This window comes from Bos javanicus, chromosome 3 (assembly GCF_032452875.1).
Source record: "Bos javanicus breed banteng chromosome 3, ARS-OSU_banteng_1.0, whole genome shotgun sequence".
In the NCBI taxonomy this organism is placed as follows: Eukaryota; Metazoa; Chordata; class Mammalia; order Artiodactyla; family Bovidae; genus Bos; species Bos javanicus.
The window spans coordinates 106,636,508-106,654,453 of NC_083870.1; the positions used below are offsets into that span (position 1 = coordinate 106,636,508).

Consider the following 17,946-nt stretch of genomic DNA (forward strand, 5'->3'; position numbering starts at 1 on the left):
ATGTCACCCAACTAAGGGGCCAGGGACGTGCCAGGTATGCTGTCATTCTGCTAGTACCCCAAAGAGAAGACAAAGCCTGCAGCTGGGAGGATGGGACAGCAAAACAGATTCAAGGGGGAACGGACGCTTCCTAAGGAAAAAGAGAGAACTCCACTGGCTCCTCCCCAGGGAGTTTGGCTCTGAAGTTTCTGGGATCAAGCCTCCACTCTCAGCAAGCTGATCCTCATCCCCTATCGCCCCTCCCACCTCAACGCCCTCAAAATTGGCAAAAGGCCCCGCCTCCCTTTCAGCCCCCTGTCCCCCAACATTCTCTCTCCGATTCAACCAATCCCCAGAAGCCCCGCCCTACTTTTGACAGATCCCTAGACGCCCCTCCCCCGCACGTGGCCCAACCCGAAGCTATCTGCTCCCCTTTCGCCCCCGATTTGGAGTAAAAGGGTTCCTTATTATCGCCTTGGGTTGGAAGCTCTCAGCTGCCAGTGCAGCTGGGGCGGGCGGCTGGGCCCGGCATTGGGGAGACCCCCAAATGCGGGGAGGAGGTGTTCCCAGGGCCCTGAAACCTTCCAGACCCGCTCAGTGTAAACCGCCTCCAGCTTGTGTCAACATCCGAGGCCAGAGACTGGCGGGGGCTGGGGACAGGCTCCGTCTACAGGACGGAAGACGGGAGGGTGGGAAATGGAGGGGTTCATGGGGCAGGCAGAGAGATACCTCTCGGGGAGATCCCGTGAGGCCTCCTAGGACTCCGTGAGAAGTAACGAAGGCCTGTGTGGGGGAAGGATCGAAATTCTAGCGTGAGGTTAGGTCGAGACTGGGTACTTCGCCATCCTCGCCCACCTGCCATGGCTTGGGGGGAGTGGGTGTGTTGGGGGAGGCGATGAATGATGTGAAGGCGTGGGCTGCTGACCACCTCATCTCTTCCCTCCCCACTCAGTTCCTCGTGGCCCTTCTCCGATTTTGGGTGGGATGTGCGGGGGAGGGGGGATCACATCTTGTGACTCATCCCCTTTTCCATCCCCACCCTCTCTGGGCCCAAGAAGGAAAGGCTTAGAGCCTCTGCTGTGGTTCTTCCGTTCCCATAGCAACCGTGCAGTTGTTTTTGCGAATCCACTTCAATCGTGGACACTTTTAACCTCAGACGATGGCCTGGGGTCTGAGTCTCGGGGCGGGATACAGGCGAAGGTACAGCCCTCCCCTTTTCATCGCGACTCTGGGAAGGTCAGGGCGGGCGGGCGAGGCGCGCTCCTGTAGCGGGGCCTCACTGGCCACCCGGTCCCCACCTGAAACCCCGCCTGCCACTCCGCCTCAGCCGACCCAATCAACGCCCAACATGCCCGGGGTGAGGCGGGGCTTATGCAAATCGTGTCGCCTCCGAGCGACAGAGTGATCCAAGAGCTGGGAGGCGGCTTCGGAGCGGACCTTGGAGAACCTGGAGGCCGGCCCGCGAGCCCGTCTCGGTCCCCGCGACCCGCGGAGGCTCAGAGTCATCCAGCGACCCGGCGAGCGGCCTCAGGTAACGCGGGTAGGGCCGGGCGGAGGCACGTATCCCCTCCCCCTCCACTCTCCATTCCCTCGTCTTCTGCTCCCTCGGATTCATCTCCCTGACCCCTGATTCCACCGTAGGCGGCGGCTTATGGGGGTCCCGCCCCTGGCCAGGGGACCACCCACTCGAGTCCTGGCCCCGCAGGTCCCAGGGAAGCAGGCAAAGAAGCCTCCTTAACCCCAAAGCAACAACTGCTCTGGTCCCCAACACACACACACACACACACACACACACACACCACACACAGACACACACCCCTGGGGGTGTGGTGGCTGATGCTAGAGGAACCCATCCCCCTCCCCCATGGGTAGTCAGCTCAGCCCCATGACCACCTTCCACCTCCGCAGACAGCCCCTAGCCACACCACCCAGCCCCAGGAGCAGCTCACTGCACTTCACACCACAGTGTCCCTGTCCCGAAAGACAGCCTCCACCTCCACAGAGAGCCCACTCCCACTTCACACAGCCCCTCAGACCGTCTCCACCTCCACTTCTCAAGCTGACAGAGCTCACAGCATACCTGGGGGCCACCCAGTTCTCCTCCTCATGACTCTCTCTCAGCAGGCCCCTCTCCCCATGGTCTCAGTGAGAGACAGAGGCCCATCTTCCGCCTCTTTCACCTGGCTTCAAGATAAACACTACCCCTCAGCAGACCTGTCAGTCACTGCTGCCAAGGTCCCAGCCTCCTCCGTTCCCCTCACCCCTCATGGCCAAAGCACCAAGTTTTCTCATTCCACCTCTCAAATATCGTTCTAATTCATACCCTCTCTGGCCTTCTTGCACCCAGCCAGCTGCTCCCTCTCCCGTCTTCCTTCTGCTCAGTGGGGATCGTGCCAAAGCTCCATGGACTGTTTGGCTCTTTCCCTAAGGCAGCCTGAGTCTGGAGGGCAGAAGAACTTGCCTTTGCTGTTTGACCAAGTCAAACTTCCCTCTCTGATCCTTCATGAGATAGGAGACAGAGGGTGGGTGGGCAGGACAGAGAGTGGATCTGATGAGACGATCTTGGATAACCTTCCAACTCTGACGCACTCTGATTCTATGGCTAATTATGAGAAAACAGGACCCTTTTTTTCTTTTCCTGAACCGTTAGGACATTTCAGAAAGGAGGTCTGAGGGGCTTTAGTCCTCACCAAAAGGACATTGCTTCTTACCCAGGCCTGGGTATGGGCCTCCCCCTTCCTACACACTCTCCAGGCTCAGGCTCCTCCTTAGCAATTAGGAGTCCCTTCTTGACCAAGAGCCCACATGACATGGGCAGCTCCAAGGTGGAGGTAGTCAACAAGCCCACCTTTGGTTTATCATCCCCTGCCACTCACTAATAAGAAGGAGAAGACCTAGCTATTGCCGCCATGGCTGCTGCTTGGAGAAGAGCAAAGGGAGGAGAAGAAAAAAATCTCCTGACCAGGGAGCTATTGTCACCATGGCAACAGTCTCAGCACCAGCTCCTCTGAAGCTTGGTGAGGGTGTGGGATTATTGCCTCCCTCAGTTCCTCCCACCCTCTCTGCCACCTTCCCATTTGGAGCCCACAACTCTGAGTTCTGCCCTCTGAAAGAAACCTCTGAGCCCAGAGGCACAGTGTCTTCACGCATGGGGAAGGGCCAGCTTCTTCAGAGCTGGAGGCAGCCCTCAAGAGGAGCCTGCCTACGTTCAGCCAGGCCACAGCTCCAACAGAACATGCCCCCGCAGGTTCTGGCCTTCTTCCTGCTGATGGACTCCACTTGACCTTGGGTGAACTCTTCCTTTCCTCAGATCTAGGTTCTGTTGTCTCTAAGAGGGTGCAACGGCAGGAGAACACAGATAAACAGCCTGATGCTGTTCCAAGGAGAAAGAAGGGGGTTCTGCCCCTTGAGTATAATCCACAAAGGGACATTCATTGAACATCTCTGGGTTCCAGAGTAGGTCTCTGCAGGGCACTTCTGTCCTGCCACAGAGGGCAGAGTGGGAACCTGTGTGGGCAGCTACAAGAGGGAAAATGGGAATAAGGGAAGATGACTTTTCTCACTGTCCGAGCTGCTCCCAAGCAGGCAGGGTTAATATTGGGAGAGGATAAGCTCTTTACCATTGAGCAAAATGTCTGGAGAAATGTTTCTGGCCCAGACAAGAGAGTAATGCAAAACTCTTCCCCAAATCAGGCTCCATTCTGGAATTCTAGAACACCAGGTGAGAATCAGAGAGCTCTGGAGTCTACACGCCTGTCAGGATCAATTCTGTGGCCTCACAGGGTCTACTCATGCCCAGAATGCCAAGTCCAGGCTGCTGACTGTCCGCTCTCCAGTCTGGGAGAGGCTGATCATAAGGAAGTGGGCTTTAGTCAGCCCTGAAGGCTGATTGTAGCTGCATCAGCCCAGAAGAGAAGGAAGGATTATGAACAACAATTGAAGTAGGTTCTGACTGAAGTATGTAGTTGTGAGGGGAGTAGTGGGAGGTAAGGGTAGACAGTTGACTCGAGACATGAGATTTTAGAGGGTTCTGGAGTTTAAGGGGACCCATGGGTAGGGCAGCCCTTAGCCTATATTGTACCTCTGGGCAAAACTAGAAAAGACATTCTGTTGAACAGAGGAATCACAAGGAAAGCCCTCCTTCTGAGGCAGCTGAGTCCATAGGATGGCTTGGCAAACAGTGCCTCAGCTGGGTTTCAGCCCCTTTGGCTGTGCCCCTGGCCCTGACTATGCAGTGGCGGGGGTGGGGAGGAGGGGCATGGGGAGAAGACGTGGTGTACATTCCAGGAGCACTTCAAAAGAAGGAACAATAGGCCTTAGTAGCAGGTGGGATCTAGGGAAAAGGAAGAGGGGAAACTAAATGTAACTATGATTGTATTCCCTCCCTGATCCCAGGGAGGGAAGGAAGGGTCATGGAGGGAGAAGGACCATCACAGGTTGAGGGTGAATCTGGCTGTAGGTGTGCTGAGTCAGAGGCCCTGGTGGTCCACCCCAAGGATGGATATTTCCTAGGTATCAGATAGTGTGACTTGGAGCCAGCAAAATGGTCCCATCTATGCCAAGAGGCAGAGCAGAGCCATAGTTTTCCTGGAAGGCAGGTAGGAGTCTGTAGTGGACAAGAGGTGATTCAGAGAGGGCAGTCCAGGCAGGTGGCATAGATTCAGCCTGGGTGTAACTCTGAGCCAGTTTTCTCCTCCCTCTGGCTTCCAGTTTTTCACTAACATAAGGGGATGATCTTAAAGGGGATGATCTTAAAAGCTTTGGCCTGCTGACCTAAGAGTGGTAGAAGGAATGAAGAGAGATGAAGCCTCCTTCTTAGTCCCTGGTGGGCCAGGAATCAAATGGGGACTGAGAACAGGTATGGCCAGGAGACAGAAAATGGTGGGAAGGCAGCACAGAGCGGGGGAGAGAAAAGGGGCAGGAGGTAAGAGCCACATAGACTCCATCACACACACAAACACACACACACATACGTGTGTGTGTGTGCGTTCTGGCAGATTTGCAGTCTTATACACTGACGTGCTCCCACCCACTCCTACTGCTTACGCAGACACTTGGGTACGTCTCACAGGAGACAGAGGGAGAGGCTCTGCCTCCCCCACCAGACACCACTACCTCTTCATTCTCGAACTTTCTTGACGGTACCTGAGCCTTCAGTGTGCTTTGGAGGAGGGGGCAGCTGAGAATGGAGCCCGCCTCCTTCTGCCCAAGTGTGTTTCAGTTGTGCTTTTGATTCCGGTCCCAGGACAGCTGTGTGGGACCCCCTGGTTCCAGGTTCCTGAAGATGGCATGCCTCCCCGTCCCTGGCTTTCCCTGGGAGCGTATAGGATTCATCATCCTCTGGGGGTGGGAGGCAGGCGAGGATGTTGCTGCCTCCACTGCTTCTTGATCTTCTTGATGGCCCTGTGGAGGGTCTGAGATCCAGAGGTATTCTATAACTCAGGAGTCCCCAACCTCTGGGATCTAACGCCTGATGGTCTGAGGTGGAGCTGATGTAATAATAATAGAAATGAAGTGCACAATAAATGCAATGCACTTGAATCATCCTGAAACCATCCCCCCACCCTGGTCTGTGGAAAAATTGTCTTCCATGGAACAGGTTCTAGGTGCCAAAAAGGCTGGAGATCATTGCTTGGAGTCATGAAGCGAGAGAGGGCATGGAACTGACCAAACTCAGACCTGGTTGTCTAGGGTACTCCCAGCAGTAAGGATTAGAAGCCACACAGGCATGCACTGGGCTGTGGAAGTGGAATTCCTTCTGCAAGCCTGCGGGTGTCCTTTTCCAGAGTGTCTTCATGACAGGCCACCCTGCAGCTGGGGTCTGGCAGTCTTCCAAAGAGACTCAGAGTGGGTCAAATTCACCTCCCAGGTCATGTCCTGGGGAAGTCAGGCTCTAGCAGGACGTTCCCCCCATGGAAGTCTGACAAGAATGTCAACTCAGCCTTCAGGGCCTGCCAGGGGCCTCACTCCAGCCAGGCTTCCTGGGGAGGGTTTGTACCTCCCTCTGCAGGAACTTCCTCAGGCACAAGATACTTGAGGGGCTCATGGTCCCACTGGGGCCTGATTCTTCACCCTCCCCAAACCTGCTTCTCAGAAATACCACCTCTATCCATTCAGCCCCGGTTCTGAGCATTGGCAGCAGTCCTCTGTCACTCTCAGCCCCACATCCATTCAGTCCCCAGGTCCTGCCAGTGCCTCCTCCTAGCATCTCTCAGTCCATCCACATCCCTCTACCACCCCACCCTATTGTCATCGCCTCCCACCTGAACTCTGCAGCAGAGCTACTCCTCCTCTCCCGACCCAGGTCATGTCCAGGTCATGTCTTACACTGTAGCCAGGGAAAAATCTGAAAAATGCATTCCTTCTCTGTGGGTTCCCGGCACCATATTGTAAACAATCTATAAGTATTTATGTAAACCACAGGAGCTTCTGTGCCCCACGCCAAACTCCCTGGCGTGGATTTAAGGTGCTTTACAATCAGCCTCTTTGATCCAATTATGAGTTAGTGAAGTCTGGCTCATGTTGACTTTATCCCCATCATCAGCACAGGGCCTGGCACATGGTCAGCCTCAATAAATGCTCAGGGAATGAATGAACTAATGAAAAGGAGAAGACAGTCAGGGTCATCAGGGCTACCAGCTAGGATTTCTGTTGTACAAAGGAAGGAGGGAGAGAAGCTTCTTGCTCAGGTGCCCTGGAAGGTCTTGAGGAAGGACTTGGGAGACAGCGCCAGGGGAATACATGAGGAACCTGCCAGGTAGGAGAGGAGCTTGTAGTGGTGGGTAGAAGCTGAGTGCAGAGAGCTCTGAAGAGCAAGGAGAGGATTACGACTATTCTATGGGTGTAGGGAGCTATGGAAGGTGTAAAGAGGAGAGGAGAGAATGAAGACTGTGATTTGCAAACCGGTCAGTGAGAAAGAGGAGAGCTGAGCCCTGGGAGGCTAGAGACCCTGGTTGCCAGGGGAGGAAAACTGCTGTGAGGATAGGGGAGGGGCCTGCTTGGAGAGGAGGCCCTGTAATAGGGATGTAATAAGGGGAAAGCCCCCACTTTGTGTGCGGGGAAAGAGGCGAGCAGAGGAGAGGAAGGAGCTTCTATGGGAAGGAGTGTGGTGGAATGACAGAACCCATCTGTAGGAGGCGGGGGTGTCCACCGTGTAAGTGAGAAGAAGACCCCTCCCCCCCTACCCCCGGCTGTGGAAGGAGGGGGGGTGGTCCTGGCTGTGGGAATGTGGAGTTGGTTAGAGAAAGGGGCTGTTGTGGAGAAAGGGAACCCCGCCCTAGAGAGACTTGGCGGAAGGCTGCTGAGGTGACGGCCTTGCCCTGGACCAAACTGAGGGAGCCCCTCTCCGCCAGGCCCTGCCATGGGGAAGACCAACAGCAAGCTGGCCCCAGAGGTGCTGGAAGACCTGGTTCAAAACACCGAGTTCAGTGAGCAGGAGCTGAAGCAGTGGTACAAGGGCTTCCTGAAGGACTGCCCCAGCGGCATCCTCAACCTGGAGGAGTTCCAGCAGCTCTACATCAAGGTAAGCGGAGCCCAGCACTCCGGGGGCGGGCCGGACGGGCGGGGGCGGAGCCAGGCAGCCAGGGGGCGGGGCCAGGCAGCCAGGGGGCGGGCCGTGAGCGCGGGGCTGTCGCTGGGCTCCAGCCCCTCGTGTCCTCGCCTCAGTTCTTCCCCTACGGCGACGCCTCCAAGTTCGCGCAGCACGCTTTCCGCACCTTCGACAAGAACGGCGATGGCACCATCGACTTCCGGGAGTTCATTTGCGCCCTTTCGGTCACCTCCCGCGGCAGCTTTGAGCAGAAACTCAACTGGGCCTTTGAAATGTACGACTTGGACGGTGACGGGCGCATCACGCGTCTCGAGATGCTGGAGATCATTGAGGTGGGTTGGGAAGACACGCTTCCTGTCTTCGCTGCGAGGGCCGTTCTCCAGCCACCCTCCGCTCAGGCCTCGGGAGCCCACCACTCCCTCCTCCCTCTTCCCTCCTCCCAGGATCCAGCGGCTAGCCTTGGTTGGGTGTTCAGAGTAGGATCGGTCTTGTGCTAAGTACTTTACCCAACAAGTCTAGGGGGTAGGTACTGTTAGAAACCCCATTTTACGGTTGAAGAAATGTATCAGGTGATGGTTCTTGATCCCAAATCTAAGGAGTCTGACTCCAGAGTCCCAAGATCTTAACTCAGTGTTCTTTCAACAAATATATATTCTTTCAACAAGAGTCCAAGTTCTTAACTCATTCTTTCAACAGAGACTGCCACAAGCCAGTCTCTGTTCAAAGTTCTTGCTTTCACAGGGCATTCCTTCTACCAAGAAAATTTAACAAAACAAAGCCTATGCTATGTCAGGCAGTAAGTATTACAAACAAGATACCAAAGCAAAATAAGGGGAGAGGGCAATGAAGTAAAAGTGATTTTGTGTAAGGTGAGATTTGAGGAGTAACCTGGATAAAGTGAGGGAGCTAACTGCATAGGTGTCGGGGGGAGGAGTGTTCTGTGCATGGGGAAGAATAAATGCAAAGACCCCACTAGACTGTGTTTCCAGTGTTCAAGGAGTGGCTGGGAGCCCAGGGTGGTGGGAGAGAAGTGAGCAAGGGGAGAGTGGTAGGAAGAGGTCAGATAGGTAGTCAGGAGGCCGTTTCTTAGCATCATCATCTGGGGTAGAGACTTGACTTTCTTCGAAGTGAGATGTGAAGCCCTTAAGGGCTCTCTCTATTCTCCATGTGGAGAACACACTGAGCAGGTGGGAGGGCAGCAAAAGTAGGGAGAGACCAGTTGCGAGGCTTCCAACAGCAGTCCGGTCACAGGGGGATGGAGGCGACAGCCACGGAGCAGTGGAAGCAGCAGGCGGTGGCTCGTTATTGGACCTATTCAGAATTAGGGCTGACAAGATTTGCTGTAAGATTAGACATGGGTGTGAGAAAAGGAGAGTCAAGAATGGTGTCGAGGCTTTTGGTCTGAACATCTAGAAGAATGAATTTGCTGTTCACTGAGACAGGGCCCTCTGGGGCAGAAGCAGGTTGGAGGTGAAGAGTTGGGTAGTAGACATGTTTGGTGTGAGATGCTGATTAAACAGCCAGTCTTAGTGACTATACATCACCTTCCAGTGTCCTCACACGGCCCCTTGTTCTCCATGCCACCCCTGGGTCCCTTCGTACATCTCCCATCTCCTGTCCCCGTTGTGAGTGTTCACATCCCCCTTCTTGCCCCACCAGGCTATTTACAAGATGGTGGGCACTGTGATCATGATGCGCATGAACCAGGATGGGCTCACGCCCCAGCAGCGTGTGGACAAGATCTTCAAGAAGATGGATCAAGATAAGGACGACCAGATTACACTGGAGGAGTTCAAGGAGGCGGCCAAGAGCGACCCGTCTATTGTGCTGCTGCTGCAGTGTGATATGCAGAAGTAGAGGCTGGTGAGGGGCAGGGCCTCTGGCCAGGAGGGGCGTGGCCACCTCCCAACCCAGTGACCTCTCTGGCTGGCCCTTCCTTAGGGGGAGGGGGACTCCAGCCTCACTCTCTGGCCCACCCACCCCTCTGCCCAAGCCCTTGCTCTCCTCAGTCAAGATCTTTAAGGGACCACCTCACCCTGGAATAGAGAAGATCCTCAGGTATTTAATGGCCTAGCCCCAGCCCCAGTCTTGGCCCAGAACCAACATCTGCTGGGCATAGGGGAACTGGTTTTTGCCCCAAGGTTCAGGGTAAAGGCAGGGGGGCTGGGTTCTGCTTTGAAATTCTGTTCTTCTGGGATTGTGCTTTATAGGATGTGGTCCTACAGACCCCAGTTAAAGGGCCAGATTGGGTCTGTCCTTCACTGAGGACCCAGAACCCTTAAGGGTGGTCTGTGCCCTGTCCCACAACTCTACCTGGCCCCTCCGGCCCCAGCCTTTGGAGTGTTCACTCAGTCCTTTCTTCAACTAATGTTTATTGAGCACCTATTCAAGGCCAGGCACCGCTAGGTGCTAAGGCTATGGTAGTTTACAAGACACATTCTGGCCCTCTGGCAGCTCATAGGGTAGTGGTCAGGGACTCAGACGGACATTGAACTCAGGTGAGGAGAGGGTACAGCTGGTTAGTTTGAGAGGAACAGTTAAATCTTTCTGCTCAGCTCCACACAGAGCTGCAGAAGGATGAAAGGGAAAGTATTTGGAAATCTAGGAACCACATCAGTGGGGATTTTAAGAAAAATTGAAGTTGATGTAATACTTATTTTTTAATACCCTTTAAAAGAGCTAAACTCATTTTATTAGTTGAGGATGTTAAAACATACTTTATATTACTTGGTTTCTTGTAAAATGATTAAATGAATATAGAAAGTGCTAATTTTCAGGGGGTAAAAAAGAGCTGAGAGAAAAAGAGGAAAATATCACCCAGCTTACCAGATGACACATTTTCTTATCAGGCTATATCCTGAACTGTCACTGTCAGCAGCTTCTGCTGCTTCCTTTTAAATGGTCTTTTTTTCAATTCAGTGAGCAACCCTCTACTGTGCACTTAATGCTGGTTAGGTGCTGACTTCAGTAACAGAGAACACAAGGCTTGCCAAGAGTGAGACAGAAGTAGTTCCCACATCTGGATTTGGTCTAGTTTAAGGATGGGCTTTGTTCTTTCACTGCTCCAGAAGCAGAAGGAGCTAGAAGAAGAGGACCAGCCGGCCACTGTTTAGGCTGCCAGGCTGCATTTATGGATTAAATGCCTAAAAGCGTGCCGGGCATGCTCCACTTGAAAGGCTTTTTCTAACTCCCAATCCTGAATCTGCCAGGTAATTTGTCATCTTCCAAGTACACTGGCTTTGCTTTTCAATGTCTGCTTTCCAATTTTGGATCAGTGAGCTCTACAGCTGCATGCTTTGACTGCCGGAAAATTAATCTTGCTTCTTCATCAAGTCTTTCACTTTACTTTCTCCTGTACTTATAATCAGAAGTTAGCTTTGATGTGCAGTGACAGTGGATTTCCTCTTGAACTGCTGGTGAAAACAGTCTAGTTCACAGGTGCTGTCAACCCAGTGTGGGAGCAGGGAATGATTGCTGGGTTGGGGAGTACAAGAGTATATCTTCAGGAAAGGGATGCAGCATACCTCTTACTTCTGAGTCCTCCCTCTCTGCAAATGGAGACTCGGGGAAGCTGACTTTTTCCCTCAAACTCTCCTAGACCTTCCTTCTTGCTGCCCTTGGAGATGGCAAGTCCACTGAGTTGTCACCCTCTTTTCATCCTTCTGCCTATGACCAGCCACATGGTCAGGCTGGGGAATTCACATCCTTGGGCAGTAACCAGCAAGTTTTTATCCAGTAATGCCTCAAGGGATGTTCCATTACTCTCAGGAGCTGGCTGTTAAGTCTGTTTTATGCTGCCAGTCAGCACCAGAGATACATAGGACTCTACAGCCCAGCTCAGCTTTGACTTCCAGTGGGAGACTTTTTACAAAGTGGGGTTCCTATCCCCCAAATGTTGACTCTAACCTAATTCACAATCACACAGAACTTCATGCTTTAGATCTTGCCATTGACCCCATCTCATTCTATCCTCACAGCCTAGGGAAATAGGATTCTTCATTCCATGTCTCCACGCTAGGAAACTGAGGCACAGAGTGGAGTTCCTAGCGCATGAGCACAGCCAGGAGGTGGCACAGTGCCCAGACTTGAGCCCGGGGCTCTATGAGGATCTCTTCCCTGCTCGTTCCTCTGACTCTGAGTGGTACAGAGGTTGACCGTAAAGAAAGCTAAGTTGGTTTTGATCCTTTACAAGCTTCCTTCTAAGAAGTATCTGAGGCTCTGGTCTTCCAAAAAGAAATAGGAGCTTGAATGAAGCCCCCACATTTTCAAACATCTTATTTTCTATTTCTGGGCAGCTCTGCTAACAGGTCAGTGCTGTCTTAGGAGACATCTGACTCAACCTTGGAAGCATCTTGCGGTGTCTTTACTATTTTCCTCCCTAAGGGAACTTTTTTTTCCCTCTCTCTTTCTTTCTTTCTAACTGGCGGGAAAATCCTACTCATGAAAGCATGATCACTCCAAGCTTCTGGACACATACCATGGTGATACTTGCTGTTCAGGTCAAAGGTTCTCAGCCATCCCAGCAGGGTGAACACATAATGTCAGGCTGGGAACTGAGACCCCCATCTTGCTCATGGGAGGAGCCACAGGCAGGCCAGGCTTTGCTCCCACATGCTCCTGGATGTCCTGGGGACTGTGTGCTTGGGAATTCCTGTGGTAGAGCACCAGCCCTGCCTTGAGAAGAGAGGCAGTCCTCCTATCCCTGCCCCAGCAAAGAAGGGCTTGCCACAGAGTTAGCAGAGTATGAAGTATGACTTGCATAGACACGAAAATATATGGACAGTTAAAATGTTGATATAGCCAAACTCTCCCTTGAAGTTCTGTATCTTTTTGCAGCAGCTCTGTGAATTGCAAGGTCCCCAATCTGCCTTCTAACTGTATTTTGCCCTCATTCATCCTTTTGGGCTAACTGATGAGCCCTTTGTTTCTTCTCTCTGAAAATCATCACTGGGACTTCATGGCGATCCAGTGCTTACGATTCCACGCTCTGACTGCCAAGGATCCGAGTTCAATCCCTGGTTGGGGAACTAAAATCCCACAAACCAAGTGACTCAGCCAAAATATATATATATATATATATATATCATTATGAAGGGGAACTTCAGATGTCCACTCTAGTCTTTTGAGTTGTAGTCAAGATTATATGACTTACCTTTAAATCAAAAGTTAAGAAAAAGGAAGCCCATAAGCAAAGGCACTGAAGTGTTTCCTGGCAATAGCACAGTCCCTCGAGGAAGAAATTCATCCTACAGCAGAGCAAGAGAGGAGAGGGGAGAAAAAGGAAAGAGAGAAGAGGCTGGGCGGGGAGTAAGCTGACCCTGTAAATACTTTTACACAAAAATTTACTAAAACAACAAGTATTTCTTGAAGATCCACCCTGGGTGAGGCTTTGTGCTGACTTTGGAGATCACTGTGGGGGCAAGAATACATTGCTTACATATTTTATTCATCAGTTTTGAAAAAACGTCATTGGAAGCTGCAATTGAAAAGTCTCAGAAAAATGTGGAATTTTCTTTCCAAAACTTTCAGGGTTTTCTTTTACTTTTTCCAGAGGGTGGAACGGGACTGGGCCTCCCAGGGCATCTGGCCCTGCTTGCTTTGGTGGAGGCCTGGAGAAGTAGGGGGCGCTGGGTGGCAGAAGGGGGGCCTCCCAACCCATTCTCCAGCGTGGCCCCCTCTCTCCTGATGTGCTGCTCCTGGTTGTGCCTGCAGTGACTGTCCTCACTGTTCAACCCTGTGCTGTGTCGTGTATTTTTTTTTTTTTCACTGACATTGAATAAAAAGTGTGACCGTGCTGGGGGCCTCTTCTCTTCCTCCATTGGAGACAGGGCTGGGGTGAGGAGAAAAAGGGGAGAAGAGACCTGAGGGAGCTCACACAATGGGGGAACCTCGGCATCCTCCTTGGGGCAGAGGTCCTTGTTCCAAGTTACAGGGGACAGAGACCCACTCAAGCTAGTTCACAGCAAGGGGTGAGCAGATTACAAGGGACCCTAAAGATGGAAATTCAAGAATGACTGGGCCTCAAGAGAACAGGCACTGTCAGTGGGACCTCTGCCCTCTCATCTCTGGGCCTTGAGGGTTCTCATCCCTTTGGCAATGTTCGCGTCTATACTCTTTTCTTTAGTTTCTCTTAAGACCCCTTTGGTTTCCCTGCACAAAGTGGCTGCTTCTTCAGCTCTGTATCCAGACTCACCAGTGACTAACAGCTCCCTTCCGTGTCTCTTAATTCAGTTTTCAAGCAAGGGAATCTGATTGGTTCAGCTTAGCTTTTCCTGGGAGCCCTTGGTCCATTCATCGGCGCCAGACCAGATGCTGATTTGGGGGGCCTGGGGGCAGGAGTACTGTCCCCAAAAGGGAGCTAGTGGCGGCAGACCTTGGACTCAGTTTCTCCCTCTGTCCAATGGAAGACGTGGTCAGAGCCCACATGAGTTAGTGGGCAGAGGGCAGCGGGGACAAAGGCCGAGAGTCGGGATTACAATTAGTCCACCTGGTGCTCTTTGCACATGTTAGGAAAAGGTGCCCCTTTGAATGTAGCAATCCCATAAGCAAGCAGCTAGGCCAGTAGATGGCACATTTGAGCTAATGAGAACGATCTACCCCTTTCTGAACAGTCAGCCTGTCATGCCCCAGTTCACAGCTTGGCAAGGGGCACACAGCCTGGATCTCAGCCCCTGCTTGCCCCCCTGGTCAGGGGTGTTGTGCAGACACTGTTCCACCATCTACAGGAGCCCAGAGCCCTGAGACCCGCTTACGCTGACCCAAAGGTGGTGGGGTGGGGATGGGAGTTGGTGGCAAAGTGTTTTTCTCAGAACATGCCCCCCTCAATAGCCAGAGAAGCACTGTTCCCTGCAGGGAGTGGGGGCCAGTGAGGGGGGAGCGGTCAGCTGCAGGTGTCTGCTTCCTCCTGAAACGCTCAATTACTTTCACAAGGGTTTTCTCAAGGACGCTTGGAGGGGGCCAGCTCCCTTGACAGGAAGCAATTAGGACAGAGGAGGGAGGCTGACCTGGCCTCAGGGCAACAGAACCTAAGGAGGTGACTCAGAGGCCTGAGAACTGGGGGGGCTGCTGTTTCCAGCTGAAGCCACACTGGAGGGAGGGAGAGCCTTGTTCCTGCCTAGTTTGAGGGCGCAGGTCAGTCCACCTCCTGCTTTCACATTTGCCTTCTGCGCCATCTGGCCCTGAGGATCCAGAATGTTCCTCCTAAAGCGTGGATGTTATCACGTCAGCTCTCCAAGCCCTGCTTCTTCCTCCAGTATAATAAGCTTCTTCAAAGTCCCTCTCCACCCCGTCACCTGCTGACCTCAGAAGCCAGCTCTGCCCCCTACCATCCCTCCTGCACATGGATCACTGTGAATTGCCCTCCATTTCCCTAAGGGATCTCTTAGGCTTCTGTGCTTCTGCGCAAGCCACTGCCCCTCCCTGGGCCAGCCATGCCCCCATCTCAGTGATCTCCTCTGTGAAGCCCTCCCAGATCTCAAGCAACTGGCCCCTCGCGTCCACACAGTCCATCATAGTCACCAAACAGCTTCCCATGCGATTCCCTGCCAGCTGAGCTGAATGCACACTTACGTCTCTGTTTTAAAAAATTTTTTAAAGGAAATGAAGGCTCAGAGAATGAATGGTAAGGCCAGGACTTGAACTCAGATATCTTAACCTCAAGGCCACTATTTATCATGCATTCTCATCCGTGGGGAGTGAATCCAAATCTGAATGTGAAAACAGAGGTAACAGACCTCAAGTTCTGTGCTTCAGAGGAGGGAGAGTCTTCCCTGGCAGGCCAAGGGGTAGAGGAGGGGTAGGGGAGGAGGACAGGTGAAGGATGAAGCTCCTGTTCATCAAGAGAGCAGGAGGTGGTGTCCACCCCTGGTCTTGCTAAAGACCAGCCCACAGGGGAGCAGTTCAGGTAGAATCCTGAGTCCTCCCTAGATGGGCTTTTCCTGTGCTTTCACCTGCCACAGGGAAAGATGGATTCTCAGCTCATATTGTCCCAAATTAATAACCCTGGAGAAGACAGAGGCAAATCTCCCAGTACCTGTATATAAGAGTATAGGAGAGTGAGTGATGCAGCTGAGGTCATGTGCCCATCCTGGCTCAATCACTGTGTCCAGGGAAATAGGGTTCTCCCATTGGGCAGGTCTATGTCACATGCCTATTCCTGTGACCAGGGAGGCAGGGCCTGTTACTAGAAGAAGAGAGTGGGAAAGGATGCTAGTCAGCAAATCCAATAGCCACCAACTTCTGAGGAGCATTTGTAGAAGTGATGTGGAGAATCTCATGGAAATTTAGAGGTGGGCACTATAGCCAGGCTTCAAGCTAGGACTTGGGAAGCTGTCAGGACCAGAAGTAGCTCCCTCTCAGGGCAGCATGGTTTCTCTTTCGTGGAGTCTCTGCTGCCTTCTGCACATTGCTTCCATCTTTATATCCTGGTGGGCTCAATCTGCTCACAGAGTTTTTGCCTCCTCTTCGCTTTATGTTGCACATAACTACAGCTTGCTAAGGCCCATCTAGGTCTCTTAGAAGCCAACTATATTTTGTAGTATTCTTAGCTTCTTTTCCTATGGTTGACTAGCCAGCCTCTGTTTCCCAGTTCCCAGTTCCTGAGGAAGAGAAATCTGATTGGCCCAGATCTTTCCTTCCAACTCAGGCTACATGGTCAAAGGTCACTAGACAGCAAGGGGATGGTTCACCTTTGCATCAGGTACTCACTGCCAGCCAAATAACGACTATACATTCTCCTCCTCCATGAGGCACCGGAGAATAATGGACCCCTTCCTAGAATTGCATTATTTATTATTATGTAGCAAGACACCTCAAAACTTAATGCTGGAAACAACAAAAATGTATCATTTTTCATGATTCTGTGTGTTGGCTGGGCTCACCTGGGAGATTTTGTTGCTTCACACGCTGTTGGCTGGGGTCACTCATCCCACGGCTGGGGTCACTCATCCCACAGCACCCCACTAAGAGATGGGCTGCGACTGGAACTGTTAAGATGGTCTCATTCATATGTCTGCAGCTGACAGCTGCCTGAAAAATCATTGGCTTCTGATCCTCCAGGGCCCTTTGCAGATTTCTTTACACTATAACTGGCTCCCAAGAGGGCATGAAAAAGATCTGCAAGACCTCTTAAAGCTTAAGCTTGGAAACCGCACATCACTTCTACAGCACTCTATCAGTCAAAGCAAGACACTGGGTCGACTCAGATTCAGTGCCACCTCTGGAAGGGAGGAATATTCAAGTCACACCGCCAAGGGGCAAGCAGGATGGGAGTTTGGGGCCATTTATGGAAACAATCTACCATGAGTGGAGAAAGACAACTCTAAACATACTTCCCTCAATCTTAAAATGTCTTGTTATGATTACAGTAAGTCCCCTACATACAAACCTTCAAGTTACGAACACAGATGTGAACGTACAATCACCTGGCCAATCGTGTCAGTTCATGTGTCTGGTGTATATTGTCACATGGGTGCCTCCTGTACAAGTGGTTGTGCTTTTGTGTATTTTATAGCACTGTATAGAGCACAATAGTACAGTATCTATTTCAAGCCCAGAATGGCCAGAAGCAAGCATAAAAACAGTGGTGATGTAGCTGGTACTGCTGTACTTTTCAAAGTACTCTACTGTAAGATTAAAAATATTTCTTTCATTTTTTGTGTTTGTTTTATATGTATTATTTATGTGAAATATATTATAAACATAGTACAATGCTATATAGCCGACTGTGTTAGTTGGGTACGTAGGCTAACTTTGTTGGACTTACAAACAGATTGAACTTACAAATGTATTCTTGGAACGGAATTCGTTTGTATGCAGGGGACTTACTGTATTTCTCCCTTCCTCCCATGCAGTTTGGTTGGTTCCTCCCAGGTCATGATGGAGAGTGGGCAGACCCCTGCATTCTGTACCCCATCCCAGTCATACTTCCTCCAAGCTCAGCCGGTATTTTTCTCCTGCTGCCCCCATCCACCTTTGCACTCTTTTAGACACACACAGAGATGTCCCTTGTTCGCTTCCTAACCCGTGCCTTGGAATGAGTGGCATCAGTGTCTACACCTCGGGCTCTGCATCAAGGAGGACAATGCTCTAGAACTCCAGGACGGTGGTCCAAGACTCCTGGTTTCCTAGGCTTTTCTATCCTCCTTCCATCTAACCACTTTAAGGCCTGTAACTAACCAAGCTCAGCCGGTGGGACCTGGGAGGGTGCGCCCCCTGCTGGCCATCGATGTCTGGTCTGGGTTCCTAGCCCCGCCAAGGGGAGCCTGGTGTTGCCACCGACTTCAAGGGTCCCTCCGCCTTGTTGGGGAGGAGCTGACGGGCTGGGCCCTCCAATGTGGCTCCCGCTAGAAGCAGGTTCCTGCTCTTGCAGGAACTGTCCATCCTGCTGGATGGAGCTGTCCATCCACCACCTCCTCTCC

The 17,946-nt window shown here is 52.0% G+C and overlaps 1 protein-coding gene across 2 annotated transcripts; it reads left to right on the forward strand.

Moving 5' to 3' along the window:
* Positions 1-357: 357 nt before the first annotated feature.
* HPCAL4 (hippocalcin like 4) lies at positions 358-13,322 on the forward strand. Of its 2 annotated transcripts, none has more exons than XM_061412400.1 (4): positions 358-1,510; positions 7,332-7,501; positions 7,645-7,860; positions 9,188-13,322. In XM_061412400.1, exons 1-4 carry the CDS (start codon positions 1,351-1,353, stop codon positions 9,383-9,385), a joined length of 744 nt encoding a protein of 247 aa, XP_061268384.1. In that variant the 5' UTR covers positions 358-1,350; the 3' UTR covers positions 9,386-13,322. The 2 variants fall into 2 exon arrangements, with proteins under 2 accessions (XP_061268384.1, XP_061268385.1); XM_061412401.1 differs by lacking the exon at positions 358-1,510 and adding an exon at positions 3,734-3,920.
* Positions 13,323-17,946: the final 4,624 nt, after the last annotated feature.

Bases quoted from the DNA above. Each gene is read 5' to 3' on its own strand.
- HPCAL4 (XM_061412400.1), top strand. From the start codon at position 1,351: ATGCAAATCGTGTCGCCTCCGAGCGACAGAGTGATCCAAGAGCTGGGA. The intron at 1,511-7,331 runs GTAACGCGGGTA...CCTCTCCGCCAG, and splicing joins GACCCGGCGAGCGGCCTCAG to GCCCTGCCATGGGGAAGACC. The intron at 7,861-9,187 runs GTGGGTTGGGAA...TTGCCCCACCAG, and splicing joins AGATGCTGGAGATCATTGAG to GCTATTTACAAGATGGTGGG.